This window comes from Accipiter gentilis, chromosome 34 (genome assembly GCF_929443795.1).
Source record: "Accipiter gentilis chromosome 34, bAccGen1.1, whole genome shotgun sequence".
NCBI lineage: Eukaryota > Metazoa > Chordata > Aves > Accipitriformes > Accipitridae > Astur > Astur gentilis.
In genome coordinates this window covers 13,153,903-13,176,867 of record NC_064913.1, presented here as the reverse complement: position 1 = coordinate 13,176,867, position 22,965 = coordinate 13,153,903, and the positions used below count along the sequence as shown (strand labels likewise).

At 39.0% G+C, this 22,965-nt stretch overlaps 1 protein-coding gene across 2 annotated transcripts in view; it reads left to right on the top strand.

Annotated features, from left to right (window-relative positions):
* The window catches only part of TMCC3 (transmembrane and coiled-coil domain family 3), a 123,168-nt gene that overhangs the window by 86,557 nt on the left and 13,646 nt on the right, over nucleotides 1–22,965 (top strand). For both annotated transcript variants that reach the window (XM_049792149.1, XM_049792147.1), the window contains exons 2-3: nucleotides 19,450–20,348; nucleotides 21,849–21,984. In XM_049792149.1, coding sequence (XP_049648106.1) covers nucleotides 19,465–20,348; nucleotides 21,849–21,984 — 1,020 coding nt within the window. In that variant the 5' untranslated portion in view covers nucleotides 19,450–19,464. The remainder of the gene's footprint in view (nucleotides 1–19,449; nucleotides 20,349–21,848; nucleotides 21,985–22,965) is intronic.

Sequence of the window (22,965 nt, the reverse complement as noted above, 5' to 3'; positions counted from 1 at the left end):
GAACTTGTACTTAGCCAGTAAGCTGTGATTTGAAGCAAAGTCCTTGTATGTGGCATCCTCCCATCCTCCAGGAAGGAGCAGAACAGCTCCTGCAGTGCCTTCCCTGAGCTTAACACTGAGAAAAATTCCAGGCCTTCCTGCTTCACCCAAAATAGTGACTAGTTCAGCTTCCACCTGCCAAAGTGGCTACCATCATCATTCATGGGTGCTAGCCATGCCATGGATGAGAAAAAGCAAAGATGTAAGAGCCTAGCTTATGATTTGCAGGTAGCAGAATCACTATGTGCAAGCTGTCAAATGCCTGTGGTATCAGACTGAGGATGAAATTTCACCTGAGGTGGCTGCTGGAGCTGTGTGGCATCTAAATGTAAGCACAGATCAGGTGTCTGTGGTAGTCAAAGACACACTTTGTTTACTTTTGGCCTAACAGGAGTTCTTGAATGGTTCAACAAAGAAAGCAGTCGTGACACTTGATCTTCTGTGAGCGGGAGATCACAAAATCTTCGTTTTAGGAACACATGCTGAGCAGGTTCAGGAGGCAACACTGACTAAAAGGGAAATAAATAGATCATGTTTTAATACTTGGAACTTGTGACTGGTTTGAAAGAACAATGTGGTGATTAGTTTTTGTTCTTTTCATCTCTGGCTCCTATTGCCCACCAGTGTGTCTGTGTGCTTTGGGGGTAGGGGGAAAAGCAAATTCCTATGGAACAGATCACTGAGTACATCTGGCATTGGCTATCTCAGTGCAAGCTTTAAGATACAGTTTGTCACTGGGGCTTCTCCTGCAACTAGTGGAGTTTTTCTAGGATTTGTCTTTTTGCAGATCAGAAGTACAGCTCAAATCACCTGGCGGGTTGTACCAGAGTCAGGTATCTAGAACTACTAGCTATACTTTTTTAAATTCTGCTGTTAACAATGAGAACTTTTCAGAAGGTTATCATAAAGGCATAATAACCTAAGTCTGACAATTTTACTCTAAAAGTATTTTGACCTTGCTAGACTTGCTCACTGTAAGGGATGTAGGCAGACTGCCAAGTCTGTAGGTAGTGGTTTTACGTACATTCACATGTAGCGGTCCCTTACATGACCAGTGTAGATTTTCTTTTAGTTGCACTGTGAGATTTTTGTCTTGACAGCAAGGTAATTACTTGTAGTTGGATCTCAGCATTTTAGGCTGTAACAAATTTTCTCTGGTTGGATTAAAACTTACATAGCACCTACAGGGTTGTTGCTGTTTGTGATGAAACTATATACCTTCTGGAACAAGGTTCTTTCCAGGAGGTATTTCCGGGAGGACTCCTTTCCTTTCCCAACAGATAATAGTAAAACTGTAAGAAAACTTGTGATCCATTCTGACACAAGTTTCAACTCCAATACATTAAGTAATCAAATATCATAATATTGTGGTATTTTAAACATAGTAAGAAAGAACTTGTCTATAACCTCATGTGACCCTGAAGCCATCTAGAGAACTTGAAAAGCAGTGTTAAAATGGTATAATTTTTTTATTATGCCACATCATAAGTGTCTTAAGTTATTTACACCCTACTAACCCCCAACTCCAGCTCTGCACACCAAACAAGAATGCATGCACAGCGTTGTGCATTAATCATTTAAAACCTGTATTGTGAAGTCAATACCAGAAACTAGACATCATCTTCGTCACACAAAGAGGAGTGAAACAACTTTTCAATAAAAAGCTAAAAAAAATGACAAAAACCTGTTTTTACTAGTCTATTTTACTACTTTACATGTGCTTTAGAGTTGTTACATGGATATAGTACACTGTAGTGGTCCCAGTATCTGTGGTTAAGCAAATCTGAAAATATTTGGACATAAAGCTGCTTTTATTTTGGTGCATCTTTGTCTTTCAGCTGGCAGACAGCCCTAACAAGCTTTTTCAATAATTTTTACTGTATCTTTACTTTCAGGCTATATGACTATTGTCTCAATGTTGTTAAATTACACAGAGGAACACACACCTGGTGTATTATTTCTGTACTGACCTTTATTTTTGTAACACTCTTGTTAAAGCAGTAAATGAACAAGAAAGAAAACAAAAGCAAGTAAAAAGCCTACAGACCAAATGAGATGAATAATGAACTATGTCAGTTTATTCCATACACTTAAAATGATGCAGTGTTGCCTGGTTAGTACCAGAATCATATGTAGAGACAGACTTTTAAAATCTGAATTTGGAGAGCAGATCAATTAAAGAAGTGGCTTGTCATTTGCTCTTCCGGTTGAGGCAGAGGGGAGGGCAGAGTTCCTTGCGTTCATGTTTGCATGGAAGGTTTTTGGCCTGTGCAAATCACTGCAACTCATTAAAGTTTCCCAAAGCATTTAATGAATGTTTGCAGATCTACAAGCTTCCTCCCTAGCTGACATAGAATATGAGCCATTCAGGCCACCTTGAGTTGCTGAAATGTTAGGTATTCTTGTTTTTAGTTTACTACCTACTTTCCAACACTTCCCCCCCCCCCTTTGTTTTATTATAAGAAGTGTTACGTCTACAGGAACTAATTTTTACAGTGTATTTCTGTCCAAGTTTAATGCTGGTAGCAAGTACTTTTCTCAATTTTGGAAAACAGTCGATACTCTGGAACGAAAATTCAAATGGCAGCTAGGTTGGTGTGTGTTACGCTCCTGTGTACAGAAGGTGACACCTCTAACCTGTTTATTCCACTTGCTTACCTGCAGACAGTCTGCTTTGATTGTAACATATGTACCAGGAACTAGGGAGCATTGCAGTTTGCACTGTAATTTCTTGGACAACCTTCTATTTCTCTGAATTCAATGTTATATCAGCAAAAGCTTCTTGACACAGCAGCAAATATAAATTGTTCTGGGAAGGGACTCTGAAACCCAATGTAACTGCTATCCATGTGGCTCCTGAATTTTTGGCCTTGGCTGTAGTTGCAAAACCTGGACATAGTCGTGGAATTTTCAGTGAGGTACTAGGCAAAAACATTCCTTAGAAATAATGGAATTGAAGTCAAGGCATGACAGACTTAGTGGATGAGCAAAGAGCAGTAGTTGAAAGGAAGAGCTGGATTTGCTTGAGGAACTGTTGGCACCATTGGCTTGTGAAAGAGCTATGGTGCGATTTATGTGTTTCTCAAACTTGTCGAGAAACTGACTGCAGAAAGTGAGTGTATTTGTCAGTTTGTTTCTTTAGGAAGAGTATCTGGAAAATGTTTTTTCAACATGTAACACAGCATAGAATATTAACTCACTGTGTGGAAGTGGTAATTAGGCTAGCATCATTTGGCCCATCCCACAGGAGGCATATTTTTGAGGGTTTAGTAGTGAATATAGAGTTTCATCTGCCTGTTGAGACCACTAAATATCTGATTTATAGGTGGTAGTTTATGCAGGTTAAATTACTCTAAGGACATGACCAAATGAGAGAGAGAGCAAAAAAATATTTAGACAATTTTCTAATGCCTTGATCTCTTAAAATGAGTACTGTGGTTTGGGTTTTGTTTTGCTTTTCCATTTTCAAACATATGAGGTCTCCTGTGTCGAATGTTAGGCTGTTTACTACAGGATTCCAGAGCCTGTAGCCAAGCAGAACCCACTGCTCAGGTACAGAGCTCTGGCTCAGCGCAGTGCCAGTAACCGTGGTCGGACTCCAAGGACAGCATGACTCTTGTCTGCTTCCTTTCCCACTGAGCTCCTCTTTGTTCCTTTTTTCTGTGCTGTTGCTATGACTGAATATGGTAATATGTTTATAAATCTTTTACACCAAAGTCAACCATGTGATAAAGCATATCCTTTTAGACTATCTGAATAGAAACTTAAGAGAGAAAAAAAAAAGATTCTATTTAGAAAGTTCAAAGGAGAGGGAGGGAGGCAGACAGGCTAGGAATGGAATATTGATTGCGGCTTCATTTCTAATCAAATCATATTGGTGACTAGGCTGCTAACATCTCCACAACTCTAAAAATAGGAAAATCTAATATGAGTTTAATACGTAGGAACTAGCATTAAAAGAGAATTGGCAACTAATGTTTATATCTGTGTGCTTTTGAGAAACCCTGCATGGTTAGCTTGAATATAAGCTAAACACATGCCATTTTCTGTTGATAAATTTTTAAAAAAGCTCTGAATTCAGATTACAAGCTGCCTTAAAAAGACCATCAAGCTTACTGCAGGATTTTATGGCATAATAAAATTGTATGGGGAAGGTAGGTAGGGAAACACATGACTGAACTTCTGTATCCTCCTCTAAATTGTTCTGTTGTGCTGTAATGGCCAAAGAACATGAGAAACAAACTTACTTGAGTTGGGCAGCCTGTAGCTTCATATAAAAATCTTATAATGAGATGAGTCCAACTGTATGGTTATGGCAGTGGCTCGAGAGAGGCTCTCCCAATTCTCTGTGGTTAGGTAAGGGAGGCAGTGGCTTTCAATAAGCTGAAAAATAACTCTTAAAAATGCTCTGAAGCATCTTCTGTTGTTTTCATACACACAGCAGAGAAGTTGATTGGTGAACTCTGTGACTCAGTTTGTTTCTGGAAGGTGTAAGTCGTGGGTGGCGAGTGTTTTGTGTGACAACTTGACCAAGCAGAAAAGCAATAGCCTGTGCTCTTGTTTCAGAAGTGCTATCCTGGTCTAGCTAACATGAGTTATGGCTGTACAAGAATCTGAAATACCTACTTGCTTAATGAAGTTTTTGTTACATATAATATGAATAACTTCTATTACCATCTCTGTTTAGGCAATATAGGTAGCTTTATGTTTCTTCATAGCATGTGAAGCTTACCAGCAACGCTGAAAGAGATTTTTGGGTAAAAGAGAGATCTATACTAATGTCTACCTTGAAAATTGTGTCTTTATCATATGTATTTATACCAGTTGACTTACCCATCACTATGGATTTAATAATGGACACTACTGAGGATGTAACAAAATCCATTCATTCTCTTTTAAGATTGTATTTTATTAATTAAGCAAAATTATCAGTTGTTGTGTCAAGTACCCATTCAAATGAAATGTATGGATTCCATAAAATCATGTGCTTTGGAGTTTGCAGTATCCAGAATAAATACTTGTTTGTGTGACGTGATATAAATCCTCATTATTATTTTAAAAAGACAGATTGTTCTGGGATGGTCTTAATTTCCTGTATCTCCTTCTATAAGACTCTTAAGAAACATTAATGCATAGGCCAGCAATTTTTTTAAATCTTGGCAGGTATTGTACCGGTGTTCTGGGTTTGTGTGGTGGGGTTTTGATGGCAGGGAAGGGGCTGCAGGGGTGGCTCCTGTGAGAAGCTGCCAGAAGCTTCCCCAGCTCCAAGTCGGACCTGCCTCTGGCCAAAGCCAAGCCCATCAGCAACAGTGGTAGCACCTCTGGGAGGATGTATTTAAGAAGCAGAAAAACTGCTGGGGAACAGCAGCCAGAGAAGAGAAGGGTGAGAATATGTGAGAGAAACCCCTGTGCAGATACCCAGGTCAATGAAGGAGGGCAGGAGGGTTGCCGGAGGAGGGGATGCCCCTGCAGCCCGTGGTGAGATGGCAGGCTGTCCCCCCCAGCCCACGGAGGGGAGTGGGGGAGCAGATGCCCACCTGCAGCCCAGGGAGGAGCCCACGCCGGAGCAGGGGGATGCCCCCCAAGATGGTCGGGACTCTATGGGAAAGCCAGTGCTGGAGCAGGCTGTGCCTGAAGGACTGCAGCCCGTGGGAAGGACCCATGCCAGAGCAGGGGATGAGTGAGGAGTCCTCCCCCTGAGGAGGAAGGAGCGGCAGAGACAAGGTGTGAGGAACTGACCCCAACCCCCATTCCCCGTCCCCCTGTGCCACTGGTGGGGAGGAGGTAGAGGAAATGGGGAGTAAAGTTGAGCCAGGAAGGAGGGCAGGATGGGGGAAGGTGTTTTAAGATTTGGTTTTATTTCTCATTATCCTGCACTGATTTGATTGGTAACAAATTAAATTGATTTTGTTTTTTACCCCAAAGTCGAGTCTGTTTTACCCATGACTGTAATTGGTGAGTGATCCCTCTGTCCTTGTCTCGACCCACAAGCTTTTCTTTATATTTTCACCTCCTCATCCTGGGTTTGGGGTGGGCGGAAGAGGAGTAGGAGTGAGCGAGCGAGCGGCCTCGTGGTGCTTTGTTGCTGGCTGGGCTTAAACCATAACAACCAGTTAAAATATATCCCGGATAAAAAGCATGATTAAACTAATTTCAGATAAAAAGATGAAGTTGCAAATATTAGATGAGCAAAAGCAAGAAGATAAGAGGAAAGATATAACTGAAAAGAAAAATGTACAAACTTAGAGTGTGAATAAGCACGTAACTGTCAGTGTAGATATTATTTCTGTAGCAAACTATACTTGTTTTTATTTGTGTAAATCTGACTGTACTACAATATTCTAATGACAATGTTAAGATTTCCTCTTCCAAAAAAAATCTCAGTTTGATTAGCTAGTGGTCCTCGTTTATGTGAATTGACAAGTTTGCCTGTTTTGTCTTTAGAGTCTAAATTATGGTTAGTATGGCATCTGGCCATACAAACATCTTGGTAAAGTAAACCTCTCTGAACTTCAATTATGTTTCAACAAATATTATTTGAGGAATAATTTTATCGTTACCTGAGGGACATTATCGCAGAATAACAAAACATTTTTAGTATTGCCCTATTGAATTAAATAAATAATCCCTCTGACACCATCATGTCCTTTGGAGGGCTAGAATGAAACACCCAAAATATCCTTAATGATGCTGAGATCCAAGGTAAATTGTAACTCTAACAACATTATAAAGACCATAATCACCTCTGTCCTAGATGGAGTTTTAACAAAAAACAAAAAACCTGAAAGGCCTTGAATATGGACAGGGCTCTATAACACTTATCCAAAGGCAAGAAAAGACAGAAAAAGCAATACAGGCTGCAAAAGCCATCATTGCTTGTCATTTTCTAATGTGACTCTTAGTCTTGCTGTTACATTATTGTTGTTGCCTTTTTAGCCTTGCTGTTTCCTATGATAGTTCTTGACTAGATCTGTGCCACACTGAGCACAATTTTGCATAAACATACTAAAGTAGCAAAGAAGTTGCATGAAGTTGGTCTATAATATTTTATCAAACCTCTCAATTACAGTATCTAAGATAAGGGGGTTTAATTTCACTGTATTAAATGACTTTTAGATTAGGAACATGGTTTTAGCAGATTAAGAAAGACCAACTTGAACACGTTTTTATTCTATTGAATCTATTCTGCTCTATGCAATTTAATGTGCTGTGCAACTGTACAGTTTCTGAGCATTTTCCAGTAGTCTGTTAAACAAAGTCACTACGGTTTGTTGCCTGTGATTCTCATCTCACAGTCCTGCATTTGGGAATGGTTTTTGCATTGGATGGCAGAGAGAAAGGAGCAGGTTTTTCATTTGGTTTTTGTTTGGTTTCGTTTTTTATTTAGTACATAAGCACTGAATTTGTGTCTAAATTTTGTGCATAATATGCATTCCTCTGTGTATTTATACTACATGAAGAGATGTTCACCCAATGTGCCCTATAGTTGGAATAGAAGGCATTGAGCTTTGTAATGAGCCTTTAGTATCTGCAGCAGTTCATTCCACCCTTGACATTTTAGTTCTGGCCAAACAGAGATAGATGTATTTTCAGTTTGCAAATATCTCCGAGAGGAAAAGGCTGCTTTCATTTGCCATTACTACCCTGGCAATACATAACGGTTACTACTCAAGCTTGTTCAAAATTACATCAGAGGCTTTGTACCACACTCTCAAAATTTTGTGAATCCCCATTAAAGGCAGTTGTTTAAAAAACAGTTTCTTTCTTTACCCCCAAAACTTAACAAAAGTGTTAATTCACAATTTTTTTTAGAAGTAATATGGTGATGTAAGTATAGTTTAACCTAGTTTATCTTCCAGAATTGTCTGAATTGCCATCTCAAAGTAATTCAGTTTAATAAAAATTGGGGAATTGTGTTCTCAACGATAGGAATATTTTTAAGACTGGACAAAAACTTTACTTTAGGGTTTTATTACTCTCTAATTGGGTGAGTCTCTGATTTTTTCTTTGCAGTTAGACCAGCTTTCTGCATTTTGGGTTTTTAATTAATTGATGTTCTCTTATTGACTTGTGGAACTTCTCTACAATGCAGTTTCTTTTATGGGTTGAGAACTGCTGTAATGTGCATTAGTATTTGAAGCATATGGTATATACAAAAATTTGAAAGAAAAAGGAAAAAATGGAGTATGGAGATGACCCATCACTAAGTACAAATAGTAGGTTATTTTAGTTCAATAAAATTGATACAACAGTCTTAGCTGAACTTGGTTCAGAGAGAAAAGACTGATAGGAAAGTTTTTTTAAATATTTTTTTTAAAAAACAAACCCTCAGCCTCTTATAGGAATGATTCATGGCAGTACAAGCTCATAAGCATATTAAAAGATTGTGTGAGAAACTATTCAAAATCATGTGCTATAGACAGTGTTTTAATGTACAGTGATTCCTTCAAGACACTTAACCTAAGAGTTTATTTAAAATTTTTTCTAGGCTTCTAAAAGGGCTTTTGTCCTTTGCAACTAACAAATAGGAAATTGGTGCACATACAGAACATGTTTCTGGAGAGCACACAAAACGCTAGCTGAAGCAGTCATTCACTCTGATGTGTTATTATGTGCACGTGGAGCATCTTCAAAAAGGAGGATTCAGGGAGATCTGCTTGTAGAGGCACACTCGTCTTCAAAATGTATGCTATTTGTGTCTTTTTTTTTCTGGGAAAGTCATCTTTTTTGTGAATTCATATTTAGTTGTAACTATTTGAATTGATTGTTAGAGTGTAAACTTAAAATACCGTGCCAAGAGGAGGTTCTTGGAAGGTGCACATCAGCTGTAACACTGCTTTATTTTTTTTGTATGTATATGAGATTTTCTGTGGACTCATACTTGCTTATAATAATAATTTCATGTGTATTTGTAAAAATATTTATAAAAACATTTTTATATGTGTACATATATATAAATAAGAAGATAGTAAGCATACAAATAATATTTGAAGACATTTTCTCCAGAATAAGAAGAATTGTTACAGTTGCTCTCAAGGAGATTTGATTAGTTCTATTCATAAATAGAAAGCATCGCCTATGACCCAGTTCAGTAGCATGGTCACAGCAGCAGAAAACCTGTTCCGTTATATTTTTACTTCTCGAAACAATGTTGTTTATATTATTTGGGGGACAACGTTTCATTTTGTTCCAGGAGGAGGGTATGCAAAGAGTACTGCCTGAGCAGGAAACTGTGGTTCTGTTGCCTAATGCTTTATATTGCCCCTTCAATGAAGAGAAAGGAAAAGATTTTTGCTATTTTAGAAAGAAACATAAATAAGAAAATGTTTCAAAGTTCTGTTGTTGTGGTGTTCAGGAGGTAGAGGGTTAAATCCATTGAATCTGCAGAGAATTTTGGCACCTACTGCACTGCAATTAAGATGTTTTCTCCAGAGTTTATTCAGAGCAGTGTTAATAAGTTATGTATAGTAGCTTAAAATACAATTATTGCAGCAGTATTTTTGAATAACAAATGACCTGTATAATAATGCATCTGTGTGATTCCAGTTTTAGTTGTCCTTATCTTGCATAATGAAATACAGTTTTGTTAATAAAAATAATTTAAAATTTTTTTTTAATTAGGCTTTAAAATACAACCTTTCATCTCTCCTTTCTTTCTTTTCTGGGCTTGTCTTCTTTGGTTTTTTTCTTCCTTTCAGTATATGTAGATCATGAAGTATGGCCAAAGTTTTTGATTTTTTTGTGGCCCAGTCTCCCTGCAGTTCTCTGTCTTTGAGCGTATTTGTGGTATTAGGTACAAATACAAGTCTTGGATATCAGGTGTGGAACAAAAAATTGTACTCATATGCATAATGAGGCACATAGTGAAAGTTTGCTTGTGTATATAAGTAACCAAGCTTTAAAAAATAAAGTTGCCTTGTCAAGAGATGTATTAGTTATTATGAAGAGGTAAATAAAATGCTCTTCGAAGTGGAGATCCTTTCCTAGAGAGCATCCTGAAGTATAAGGGCAGGGGTGGGGAGAAGGAGAGGGAGAGGAGAGAGAAAGGAGAGATCTTGTGCTGTTCAGCACACTTCCAAGTTCAAATTTGTTTGTTTGCTGCTGGCACCTGGAAGGAGGGCTACCAGGTATTGAACTTAGTGGACAAGCAAAGCCTAGAGCTCCTAATACCTAAAAGTTAGAGAGGGGAGGAATATCAGGTATGTGTGAACTTGTCTTAAGGAGGGATCAAAGCCACAGCTGTAAGCCTTCCAGTAGTTCCTGTAATAGTGAAAAATGACATCTAAGCTGCTCATTAGGCAGTCTGTGGTTGTTAGTCACGCGATGTAGTGAAGCAGAGCTTCTCTTTTGATTAGGCCTTCATATCAAAAAATGAACTAAAAGTCCTGTGTGTAGGCAGAACTGCTGATGTAACAGAAATGTATTTTTGAGATTTTACTTTATCAGCCCAGTATGGAAAGGGGGGGGGGGGGGGGGGGGGGGCGGGGAAGGAAGAAGTAAGCGAGCTCCTTTGGATAAGTGACTCAGTTCACGTACAGGACAAGATGTGATTGTTTATATGCTCAGGATGTGCTGCTGCAGCATTAACGCAAATGAAAAGGTCTTATGTGTGATGGAGCTATTGTTCTCCTGTTTATAAATGGAAGTTTTGCAATGGTTAAAACAAATACAAACCTCATGTCTTGGGTCTTTTGCCTATGATGGCCAGTCTATCTGGATTTGGAATGTTTTATCTCTGAATGGTAGTACTTCAAAAATTCCCTGCTACTGTAATGTCTTAATGTTCCTGTTACAAAATAGGTTTTATATAAGCGTTGCCAGCTCAAAGCAATAAAGTAATGAATTAGACTTTCTAAAATCAGTTGTGGGTTTAATTTTTGTAGATCTGTAAATCAATCATATATTTAAAATTTCCTTAATATTGTCTGTATTTTGGGGGAAATAGGACTTGGTTGTTGACTATTAAGTTAGATGTGGGAGTTATTTCTCTGTAACTGAGGGCAAGAAACTTAGTAATATTCCCCAGAAATCTCTTGTATGATTGTACATTTCTAGGAGCTCGGATTTCAGGAAATGCTTAGACAATCTGAATAGCAATGAAATTAAAAGAGTTGACTGTGAAACAGAACTGGGTGGAGGGAGCAGGTAACCTGTAGTAGCTTTATCAACATGGAATAGATAATTTGTGATGTGAAGTTAGACAATGGAGTGATACGAAGGAAAGCGCACTCTAAATCACAAGTGGTGGGAAATCAGAAGCATATGCTGTAACTATGAGAGGTGGTTTGTCTTAGCGGGGATGTGGCTGGCTTTTTATCAAATTCTCATTCATAGAAAAGGATTTAATAACTGAAAATGTATAGCAGCTGGCTTTTCACAGTGTGTTTCACAGTATTCTGGAAATTTCATTCTTGCCACCTATTTGAACATCTATTGGAAAAAAAAGCTTATTATTGAATCGGAGGGGAATAAAATCCATAAAAGCTGGGGGGGTAGGGAAGAAAAGCACTTGTTCAACTCACTTTTAGTGTTTCTAATAATTAGTCTAGAAGAAGAGATACAGAGTGTCTTGCATCACCCTTCAAAAATATGCTATGCCCACACTGATTCATAGTATTTTGAGGGGTTTGTGTCAGGTAAAAGGCACTCTCCTTCAGGGGGAGTGCAGGCTTCTCATAAGCACTTCCCGATGGAACCACACATGTAGCACCTGAGGCTCCCAAGTTTTTCCTTATATTGCTATGGATACCTGAGACAGAAGGAATATAGACATAAAAGTGACGTTTATTTGATTCAAGAAGTTAGGAGACAGTATTTTAATGACTCCTTCTTAATTAATGGCACTTACCTAAAGAGTGGGACTGATCTGAAGCAAAATAGTTAACTGTGGGGTGTGGAGCCTACCTCTGGCCTGCTTAAGAAACTTACTGTTTTCCCTAGCCAGGACAGTGAATTTTTTTTTTTTTTTTTTTTTTTACATGACTGCTGGACAGTAAATGGAAAGTAGCTAGCTTACTTTTATAAAGACCTGTTGAAGTTTGCAGCGTCTAGGCACAGAAGTTGTTTGTATTGGAACTGGTTTGCTCATGTCAGTTTTGTGCTGTGGAACAACCTGGAAAGAGGACTGAGTGTGAGTTGTGACATGGGAGACTGTTCAGTGGATGTTGTTGGGTTTTGATGAAGCTGGTATTGGCAATGAAGCAGAAAACTGCCTCTTCCCCCCATTGTTCTCTTCTCCCATTGTTGGTTTAATCTGAAACAGTACCATAGCTGAAGACTTATTTACACACAAGCAGTGACCTAGCTAATTTGGCCTTAGTTCAGTCTTTAATTAGAAATTAGATAAAAGGTTATTTCTGGGATACTCCTAATTTGAACTGGGCATGTCCATAGGATTCAAGGCAAAAAAATGTTGGTGTGAACTTGGTGGGTTGCAAATTATACATAGCTATTTGGCATTGACCGAATTAGACCAACAGAGTAAAAGCTGTCTTTCTAAGTATGTGTATCTGCTTTCTTTGTAGTTACTTTCTACAGAGTTTGTTTTAAAGCAGTTTAAACTTTTTTTTTTTTTAATTAAAATTACAAGCAAATTTACATCTTTCTTGAGGTGCCTGTGCTTACAGTCTCAACTCTGTAGTGCTGATAAAAGGAATTAAAATGGAGGGAAAGGTCAAACTGACTCTGAGGAGGAGTGGGTTCTGTATCTGAGCTCTTACCTAAGTTGCTTAGTATAACAACTGAATTTTTATTACCGGACCATGTTGGCATAGTGGGGAAAATTTTCAAAAGCTCTATAGGCTAGTCTGCCTCTGTGTGATGCCTTCCTCATGAAATGGCCTTAAAGCTCCCCAGCCTTTGAATATTGAAGTGCAGATACCTGCCAAAGTGTATCTGGGATTATCTTTGACTATCACTTGGAGCAAACCCCTAATGTGTGTTAGTGAGATGCCTAGCAGCTTTAATGTTTGTCTTTTTGATAGGTGATAGAAGAACTGTAGATGGTAAAAGAATCACCTTCTGTGTTATTTGACTCCATCAGCGTTTGCTAGGTGGTTTCAGACAAATCGCCCTGGATCTCTGATTTCCCTGGTAAAAAGTAGAAGCAGCATTTGCTGTCTCCCTCCATTCCTCTATTCTCAACCCTCTGCATGATTATTGGTATGATGATCTGAGTGTAGGTACTTCTAGATACTACTATTAAGTAGCTCTTCAACAAAAAAACATGAGCAGAAGATGTTTTGCTGTAATATGCTGTAACATACTCTACAGCAATTTTGGGGGCTGATTTTGTATAACTAAAACCTTTTATGATGATTAAGCACTGTTTTAAGCCTTCCATGAAATATTCTTTCCTGTGGATTTTAGGAGCAGTGAATTTGAAAGAGATGGTAAAACTCTCTCCCCAAACACATTTCTGCTTTGGAATATGCTGAAAAAGGAATAAAACCTCCTCTGCATGCTCTTTTACCCATTGGAAACCCCTGTGCTTCTAGTATATGTATATTTCTTGACAAAAAGATAATTACTCCTGGTTATTTTTGTTGCTATTGCTAAACCCTAAAAGCTTTAAAGCTGCCTTAATCCTATCTTCTATGTTTCTTACGGGATTCGTTTTCTAAGCACTAGTCAGATACCCTTCATAAAGTCTTGCAAGATAGGCTTAAATTATCATCATAAGCTTTTGTTTAGCTTGCACAGCTATGGCTGGTGATGGTAATGAGGCTGTTTGGGGAAAGAAAAAACAAAACCAACCTTGAGCCACCTTTAAACCGAGCCTATTTGAGTAAATAATCACTGTGTCTTCATGGTTTGCTTCTGTTAGTGAGGCAATGCAAAGATGTGTGCTTTCTGGATCCTGATGCGTATTGTTTCTCCCAAATGGATCCCATGCAGGATCTTTGGGAAGAAATAACCTTCTGTGTCTGCTTGACATTTTGCAACCAGAGAATATAATGGCCAACCTATACAGGCTGTTACACATGTTCTTACCCGTTCAGCAGTTCCTGTCTATATGGAGCCCCTTTCCATCAGTCTTACCTGTGGCATTTGGCCACATGGGTCCTTTTGTGCTCTGGGCTCATTGTTAGCGTGACCTGCAAATCTGAGCTTTGGGTTGCTTTTGCAGGTGGTAAGTGAGAAAACGTGGATCGTTATGATGCCAATAAAATACCTATCCTTGCTTCTGTGACTGGGTTTTCAAAGCAGTATTGTGCTCTGAATGTTTCTTTATGAATAGCAAGTTTCCTTTTACCCAGCCCTCCACTTTGCCATTTAAGATGGAAAGTATACCTACCAATTCATGCATAATGAAGGGTTCCTAGCAATGTGCCTGTGTTCATTGCACCAAGCAGCTACTCTGTTATCCCTTTCGAAGCTGTGGACTTTGGCTTGGGATGGGCTGCATGAACAGCCTGGCCGTGCAGCCAGGGATCTGCATGGCTCCTTGGAAGAAGGGTGGTTGGGGCAGAAGGAAGTTGCTTTACCTCTGAGAGGTACCTATCTAGTCATCTGTGGTGTCTGGCTCTGGTGCAGGCAGAGAGCCTGAATTGCTGCACTTGTAAATCACTGTTCTTAAAAGCTAGTCTTTGAGCTGCACAAACATTACAATTAGTTCTCAGCTGCGTTGTAGCAAAGTGTGTATGTGAGCAGCTCCATAAAACGCAGTGGTCTCTCCAAGCCCCAGATTTCTTCTTGCAAGCTAACATCAGCTATGGCTATCCCAATAACCTGTTTTTCCCCTTTTTTCCCTAGAAGCCAGATCCAGGGCATGTCTCTGTTATTTCCTCAGACTCTGGGCTAGTGCTTTGTCTTCCTTGTGTTAACACTTGTTTCAGGACTGCTTCCACTCATCTATTGGTAATCCCCAGCTCCCTGTTAATTGTTATCATAACAGGAGAGATGTATGATGGTTCCATTCTTTTTTCTTTAAGTGCTTCTCACTTCCAAAAATATGGCTGGTCCCTTTTTGGCTATTGGGGCCACTACTGTTTGTATATATTTTTTTCTCTTGGCAACCATAATGAAAATATTAAAAAACAAATCACGCTCTCAATAACTTCTTTATTATTAACAGCTTGGCACCCTCGTAAGGCACTGGTGACCCCACAGGCCCAGAAAGAACAATAGCATGGATGGCATTCATCATCTCTTCCCATAGCATAGTTGTAAGAGCACTCACGTAGTTTGAGAGGGATGCATGTTCAGTCTCCTGCATGTGGGAGGATTTCAGCCCACATCACAGGAGAGTGTGCCAGTCCCTGCAGGGATGACGTAGCATCTCGGACTCCTACAGATGGTCTTCTGCTCAGTATAAAGAACTGGCATTGGATACAGAAGGAAGAGCAAGTTACAGTGCTTCAGGAAGGAGCATTAGTGACTAACACAGAGGGTAATTCTTCTCATCTCAAGATGAGACTGTTGCAGCAAGGAGGATTTGGGGTAGGATTTGAAGTTGGACCTCTGGTGTCTTGGGGTAGCATTAGTGTTGAGCTATAAAGCAATCACAGATGGAACTTTGTCAAAACATTCTACCTCATCAAGGTAGAAGACAGGTGATAGGCCACTTGTTTAGAGATGCCTGGGTCCTCCAGTGTCTGCTTGCTTCTGATTTAAAAAACCAAAAATACCCAACTGACCAAATGGAAAAAAAACCCCCGCAAAACAAAACACCCCTCCCCCCCCCCAAAAAAAACCAAAGAAGAACAAAAAACCTCCCCCCCCCAAAAAAAAAATCCCCCAACAAACCACCACCAAAAAAATGTATTACATCAACAGAAGACTTCAAGAGCCTCTGTTGCCTGACCCAACCTTGCAACATGATGGCAAGAGGACCCTGCCGTTTTGGCCAAATACAATCAGACACAGGAACGTGTTGGATATGACTGTTCTGTACCCTTGGTGAGCTCTCAATGTAGTAAGCTAAAAAACCTACTCCTAGCAATGTTTTGTGAATTTAGACACAATTCTTTTCTAAACTTCACTGAATTTGAACTAGCACTGTGATTGGTTTTACTCATTTCAGAAGTAGATTTGCCACATGCTAATTGATTTCCTCAGCTCCGAAAGCAGTGCAGCTTTCAGCAGACGTATTGCCCCAACACTATTGTTCTTTTTATCTCAGTTGCTGTTGTGACCTTGAAGTTCCAGGAAGGCACAGGGTGCATGGTGATGCTAGACCTTGCTGACCGCTAGAGAGTCCAGTGAGGGAGGGGACATAAGGGAGAAGGGATCTGGTTTGGGCTTCTATCCAATTATTATTACAATATATTTTTAGACTATTTTGTACTAAGGAAGTAAACACTTAATGCTGTGTAAAGGTTAGAGAGACCCACCCATTCTTGGAATTATGTACAGCTTGTCCTGAGTGACATCAGTGATGGATCTGTCTTGTGTGTACATGCACTTTGGTGATTTATTATAGTATAATTTTGTGCCAAAGCTTATTAAAAAATGTCTTGAGTTGTTTCAGGAAACTATTGTTTTATACTGAGCTTTTTCTCTTTATTGAATTTGTCCAGACACAGTAAATCCATTTAAGTAAATATTTGCGATATGAGGTACAGATCTTGTATCTAAGCTTTTTAGCTATTTGCTTTGATTGCTTTTCATTGCTGTATGAGCCTCTGGAAAGATACAGGTGTCCTATGTCAAACTATTTTTGTTTATATTAAATGCATATTTTAGCTACCACAATAATATTATGAGTGTTACCACTTTAAAAAGTGATCTGTAAAAGCTTTTTTTTCCCATTAGTTATATTTCTAAGACTTGTTAAATTAAAAAAAAAAAATCAATAAAAATGGAAGTTAGATTTCACACTTGTGATTTTTGTCACTGTCATGGTTTAGGCTCAGATGGCAACTAAGCACCATAGGGCTGCTCGCTCACTCCTCCCCTTTGTGCCCCCCCCCGCCGCAGTGGGATGGGGAGGAGAATCGGAAGAAAAAGGTAAAAACTTATGGGTTGAGATAAGGACAGCTTAACAGGACAACACAAGGAGAGAAGAAATAATAGTAACAATAATGCTAATAAAAGAATATACGAGTGAGTGATGCACAATGCAGTTGCTCACCACCCCGGAGCCTGATGCTCGGACCGTTCCGGAGCTGCAATCCCTCCTCCCTCCCTGTGCCCCCCCATCCTCTCCCAAGTTATATACTGAGCATGACGTCACACGGTGTCGAATATCCCCTTGGCTAGTTCAGGTCAGCTGTCCTGGCTGTGTGTCGCCTCCCAGCTTCTTGTGAAAATTAACTCTATCCCAGCCAAACCCAGGACAGTCACTCTTTAAATTAGGTATCACCTGAATATGGAATGCCATCCATGTGAGTTATATCTGTGCAAATACTAAAATGACATCTCATCAATAAAGTAGATTTTCAGTGAAGCACACATGACTGATGATATTAAATCATATACAAATATTATATATTTATAAAAATTACTTACACCTCTATTAAGCATATGGCTCAATATAAATTATTTTTAACAAACTGGTAAAGTGCAAAGCTATCGGGCCACAGCACTGGTTTAATCCTCAGAATAGAGTCCAAGGCTTAAAGGTCACCATTAAACTATTCTCCGGAAGCAATTGTCAACTCAAGAAGTCTTCAGTTTGCATTTTTCAAGTGTCCATTTTTCTTAGAGGTTGGTGAATGTGAACTTTTATGTTACCTGGTTTGCACCCTGAGCAGTGCAGTAGCAAAAGAAAAAAAAAAGGAAAAAGAAAAAAGTACTGTAATCCTCAGTAATATAAGGATAAGAATATAAAGTACGAGTAGAGATGATCTTGTCTCTGAAATGGTCAGGTACAGATCCAATTTTATGGCTGTACTACCCCCTCTGTATTTGTAAACCCATCATAGTAGACACAGGGTGCGAACAGTTCTCCTGATCAATCTGTGCATGATGCATGTCATTAACAGTAGGACACCATGTCTGATTCCTGAGCCTGTATTTTAAGGGCGATACAGGAATACTGGAGAGAGTTTTCAGAAGGGCCACCAAAATTGTACAAGGATGAGAAAAGAAACCTCACAGCAATGGTTAATGATGTTTTTGGGTTTTTTAATGAAGAAAAAGATTGAATGGTCATCACCGCACATTTATGTGCGCATAGGCCGTGCTGCAAGATCTTTGGTATTATAGACAATAATAAATACTGTAGTTGGAAATCAAACTTTTAACATAGTATCTCAGGCATTTTGAAGCAAAGAGTAGTTAAAGCATTTCACAAATGCATTGTTCAGCTTCTGCCTTGTCTTCTGCAATGGTCTTGCCTGAGCAATTGTATTGGTTCCCTCTGGTGTTAAAGCCCTGAAAACTCATCGTGGCTAGAGCGTTTGTTTAAGTAGTCTCTATAGATATGATGTTGTGGCAGCTTTAATGAAATGTACCTCCTTTGTCACAGAGGCTAAGACAAGATGATAATAGGGATGGAGCTATTTTGCTTAGATCATTCTTGTCTCATGGCTCCCATGTGACTTTGACTTTATATGAGGAAATACTTTTTATGTTTTGTGTCAGACTATCTTGCCTTTCAGCTGAGAAAGGTGAACAATCTGTTGTGTTCCTGTTGTGACCAAGTTGCCTGATTGGTTTTGTTATACTTGAGAGCATTGTTAATGTGTACTGAGTGAATGCAGTTTTCTCTCCTGAGTTTCTTTTTCTCTAAATCCTACTCAGTGAATTTGCTATTAAAACAGACTTAGCTACAACAGATCAAGTTGTTGAGCATCTTCATCAAGCATGGAAAGTCAAATTCAGGTCAATTATTTCTCTATGCTCTCTGCGCTAAAAACTAGCAGCTGCTTCCTGCTGAAGTATGCAGTAAATTTCCAAGAACTTTCAGCTAGTTGTGGAAAAACTTTGAATTGTGTGACAGATTTGCACGGGAGGAGCATGTATCAAAAAAGGACTTTAACCTGGTAGAATATACTGAACATTATAACACTGCTGTAGAGGGGAAAAAATCTGTTTATGCCTCTGTCAGTGTTTGACCATTTCTAAGAGAAAAATGGCATGATTATCCATCATGATCTTTTTGAAACTCTTAATAATGGACAATATATTTGGGAACCTTTTCTAACTAGGCTTTGTTCTGGTTTTGTGAATAACTGTAAATGATTCTGAAAAGCTATGTACTTGAATAATTTTCACTCTAATTCATCTTCCTGCTTTTTTAAGAGAGACAGGCAGTTCCTTGGGCTGTTTATCAACCTAGGGAAGTCGAGAAAAATGCTTCTTAATTTCAAAGAAAACTTCATTTTATTTTGCTACTATAAGCTACTTTATATTGTGTACTTGTTATAATTACATGCAGAAAAGGAAACTGGAAGTTACATTTTAAAAAGTAAAATTCAAATTCCATTTATCTCCTTTTTTTTTTCTCTTTATTTTCCCTCTCAGGTGGAAAGACATGACATGAATACCCTGAGTTTACCGCTTAACATTCGCCGTGGAGGCTCTGACACCAACCTGAACTTTGATGTACCAGATGGGGTCCTAGAGTTTCACAAAGTCAAACTCAGTGCAGATAGCTTGAAACAGAAAATCCTCAAGGTTACAGAACAAATCAAAGTTGAACAAACAGCTCGAGATGGAAACGTGGCTGAGTATTTGAAACTGGTAAACAGTGCAGACAAGCAACAGGCTGGGCGTATTAAACAAGTTTTTGAGAAAAAGAACCAGAAATCTGCCCACTCCATTGCCCAGCTGCAGAAGAAATTGGAACAGTATCACAAAAAGCTCAAGGATATTGAACAAAATGGATCTTCCAAAACTACTAAGGATACTTCCAAAGATAACTTGAAAGATAGTCAGCATGGAAAGTCTCGTACCTCTGGGCATGGAACAGAGAGCGGCAAGTCGGGTGTGCCGGGTGTATCTTTGACACCACCTGTCTTTGTTTTCAGCAAGTCTAGAGAGTTTGCAAACCTGATCCGAAACAAATTTGGTAGTGCAGACAACATTGCTCATCTCAAAAATACCTTGGATGAATTTCGGCCAGAAACGAGTTCTAGAACATATGGGGGCAGTGCCACCATTGTTGCCAAACCAAAATATGTTAGTGATGATGAATGCTCAAGTGGAACCTCTGGCTCAGCAGATAGTAATGGAAATACTTCCTTTGGTCCTGCCGTGGCAAGTACCCTGGACAGCCAAGGAAAGCTTTCCATGATTTTGGAGGAACTAAGGGAAATCAAGGAGACACAGTCCCAATTAGCTGATGATATTGAGAATTTAAAAACACAATTTAAAAGAGACTATGGCTTTATTTCTCAGATGTTGCAAGAGGAAAGATATAGGTATTTTTTTCAACTGTTCTCTTGAAATTACTTTTGAATGGGTATAGAAGCTATTTGGAAAGTGTAAATGTGGGTGTGTGCTTGTGTGTGTGATATTCAGAAGCAGGAGGAAAAAATAGTTCCAATCAATATCTCTTACCAAGATGTTCCACTCCTTCCAATAATTGAAAATACATGTAGAACATTAATATTTCCTATCAAATAATGTGGTAGTTCTTTGCCTTTTGTCGAAGGCTTGTCAGAAAATTCTCTCATCTGACACAGTGTATTATGTGAATACTGCATATGGGAGATGCCAATTGTTTTATAACTGGTGGAAGGATTCTGATTTATTGTGACTTGAAAATGCTAATCAGTCTACGGTGTAGCAGAGCTGATTTACAGCTGATAAATATACCCTTGAGTCCCAAATACCTTGTCCAAATACTTCTCAGGCACATTGCTATCTTGTGAATGCAATGTCGCTTTGTACCCTGATGTAACACACGGCTGTGAAATGTAGTTTTAAGTGCTGTAGCGCAACTTCCTCTTGCACTTGGTACTTGGCAATTAATTCCTTTATCATCCACTGTGGGAAGTGAGATATATTCTACAGAGGGCTTGCACCTGCTGTACCTATGTCCCATTTGTCATATTGCTTGTTAAAGTAAGTGTTGATTCTTGAAGTCTTTACTACGCTAATGGGCAAAAACTCATTAGGAAATGTAATATTTAATGTTTCCTTTTGTACAGTGCTTAAAATACAAGGGAAGACTGGATATCAGATGGTAAGGTGGGGGAGGAAAGAACAGAGCAAATGGCCTGCTGAACTCAGGACTTGGTTTCAGGAGAAGGCAGAGCAGCCTCTTCTGACAGCTCACGCCATTAAGATCTTAAGCCTCCTGCCACCATTTCCACAGCCAGACAATTTTGCCTCCATCATTTTTGTGCCAACTGCAGTGTTTGCCTGTTGTTGTAACTTGATTTAACACACAATCACAAAAAAAATTTTCTATTTTCCTGAAGGTTTAGTTGAACTGGTTTTCCAGGCAGAGACGTGCCAAAACAGGCTGTGCATGAATGGCAAGACCTTGCAGTTGTGTTTGAGAGGGGATCCAGGGAACGTATTTTTTTCTTTCACTAGTGGCGAGCTGTTAACTGGCTCAGGCTTATGTATGAAACCATATCTTCTTGTCTAAATGAAGAGTGAGAAATGGAAAAATGTAAGTTGGATACCCCTAGGCACTGTTTATGGTTCATATAATTTACCAGTGATGTACAAATATTTGCTTTTTAACACCCACTGCCAGTAAGAAACACTTAGGAAAGGCTTTCAGTTTGCTGAATAAATGCTTATGGAGAGTTTCCAAAGTTTTTACTGATTTCTCTATGTGCTCTGTAATGCTAGTCAGATGAATCCATAGTGCACTGAAAAATTGCCTTTTAAAATGTGTAATTGTTTTCATGATTTAGCATTACTTGAATAGAAGGCACTAAATTTAGACCTTTTTTCCTAATAAGATACGAAAGATTGGAAGACCAGTTAAATGATCTCACTGATCTTCATCAACATGAGACAGCAAACTTGAAACAAGAGCTAGCCAGCATAGAGGAGAAAGTGGCGTATCAGGCATATGAGCGATCACGTGATGTTCAGGTACTTTTTTTTTTTCCCTTATCATCAACTTCTGATGTTTTGTAGAAATCTTGTGGTGAAAAACACTTGCATCTTTCTACATCTTTGTACATAAGGCAACTGGGGAATTATTTAAGCCCATGTTTTGTCTGTTTTAAGGTGAAAACCCTGCATGTTTAAAATGGTGACGGTCTCCTTTTGTTTCAATGGATTCAGAATTTTATCTGCTGGAACTGATGTTATGTCCTAGGCAGTCTTGTGGGTGAAGAATGGCCTGTTTTAATTTCTTGCACCTGAGGAGGAGGGAATTGAGTCTCCTTGTATTGTGTAAAATGCCGCTTTTGACAATGTCATAACACAAACCTCTTGCTCAGACTTTCTCTGATATGTAGTCATATCGCTGGCAAGGTTTATTATAAATGGAGTTTCAGGTAATAAGTGAGAGAGCTAATTGATAAATAGACTTGTAGATTTGCCAGTTATAACTTCAGAGTTCTAATCCATGGCCACAACGGCCTCTATAATCAACGCTGCAGGGTGTGTTCACCTCGGTGATCAGTTGTAGTCATGTCTGACTTCAATCAAAAGCCAGTAATAACGTCTACAAGTTTGTCCTGACAGCATGTAGTTACATACTTGAGTATTTATATACAATATAAGCATTTATATAATACATAATATTTCTACCCAAAGTCTGAGCAAGTGGTGAAAAATGGTGAAAATATTGTTTTGCCTTTCTTTGGGTTTAAATTCACTAACAACTAAGGAGTCCTCAAAGACTGTCTTCATATTGACTCAGATGGTAAAAAAAAAAAAAACAAACAAACAAAAAAAACCCACAAAACCCCCACCAAAACCAAAACCCCTGTCCTGTACACCCCTGTGCTCACATTTCTAACATAGAGCACGCAAGCAGGAGGATGATCACACCGTTTCCTGATTAGTGTGAGAGTTAGGAAACTCCAGGGAACAGAGTGGCAAAGGGATAGTGCTGAATGTAGG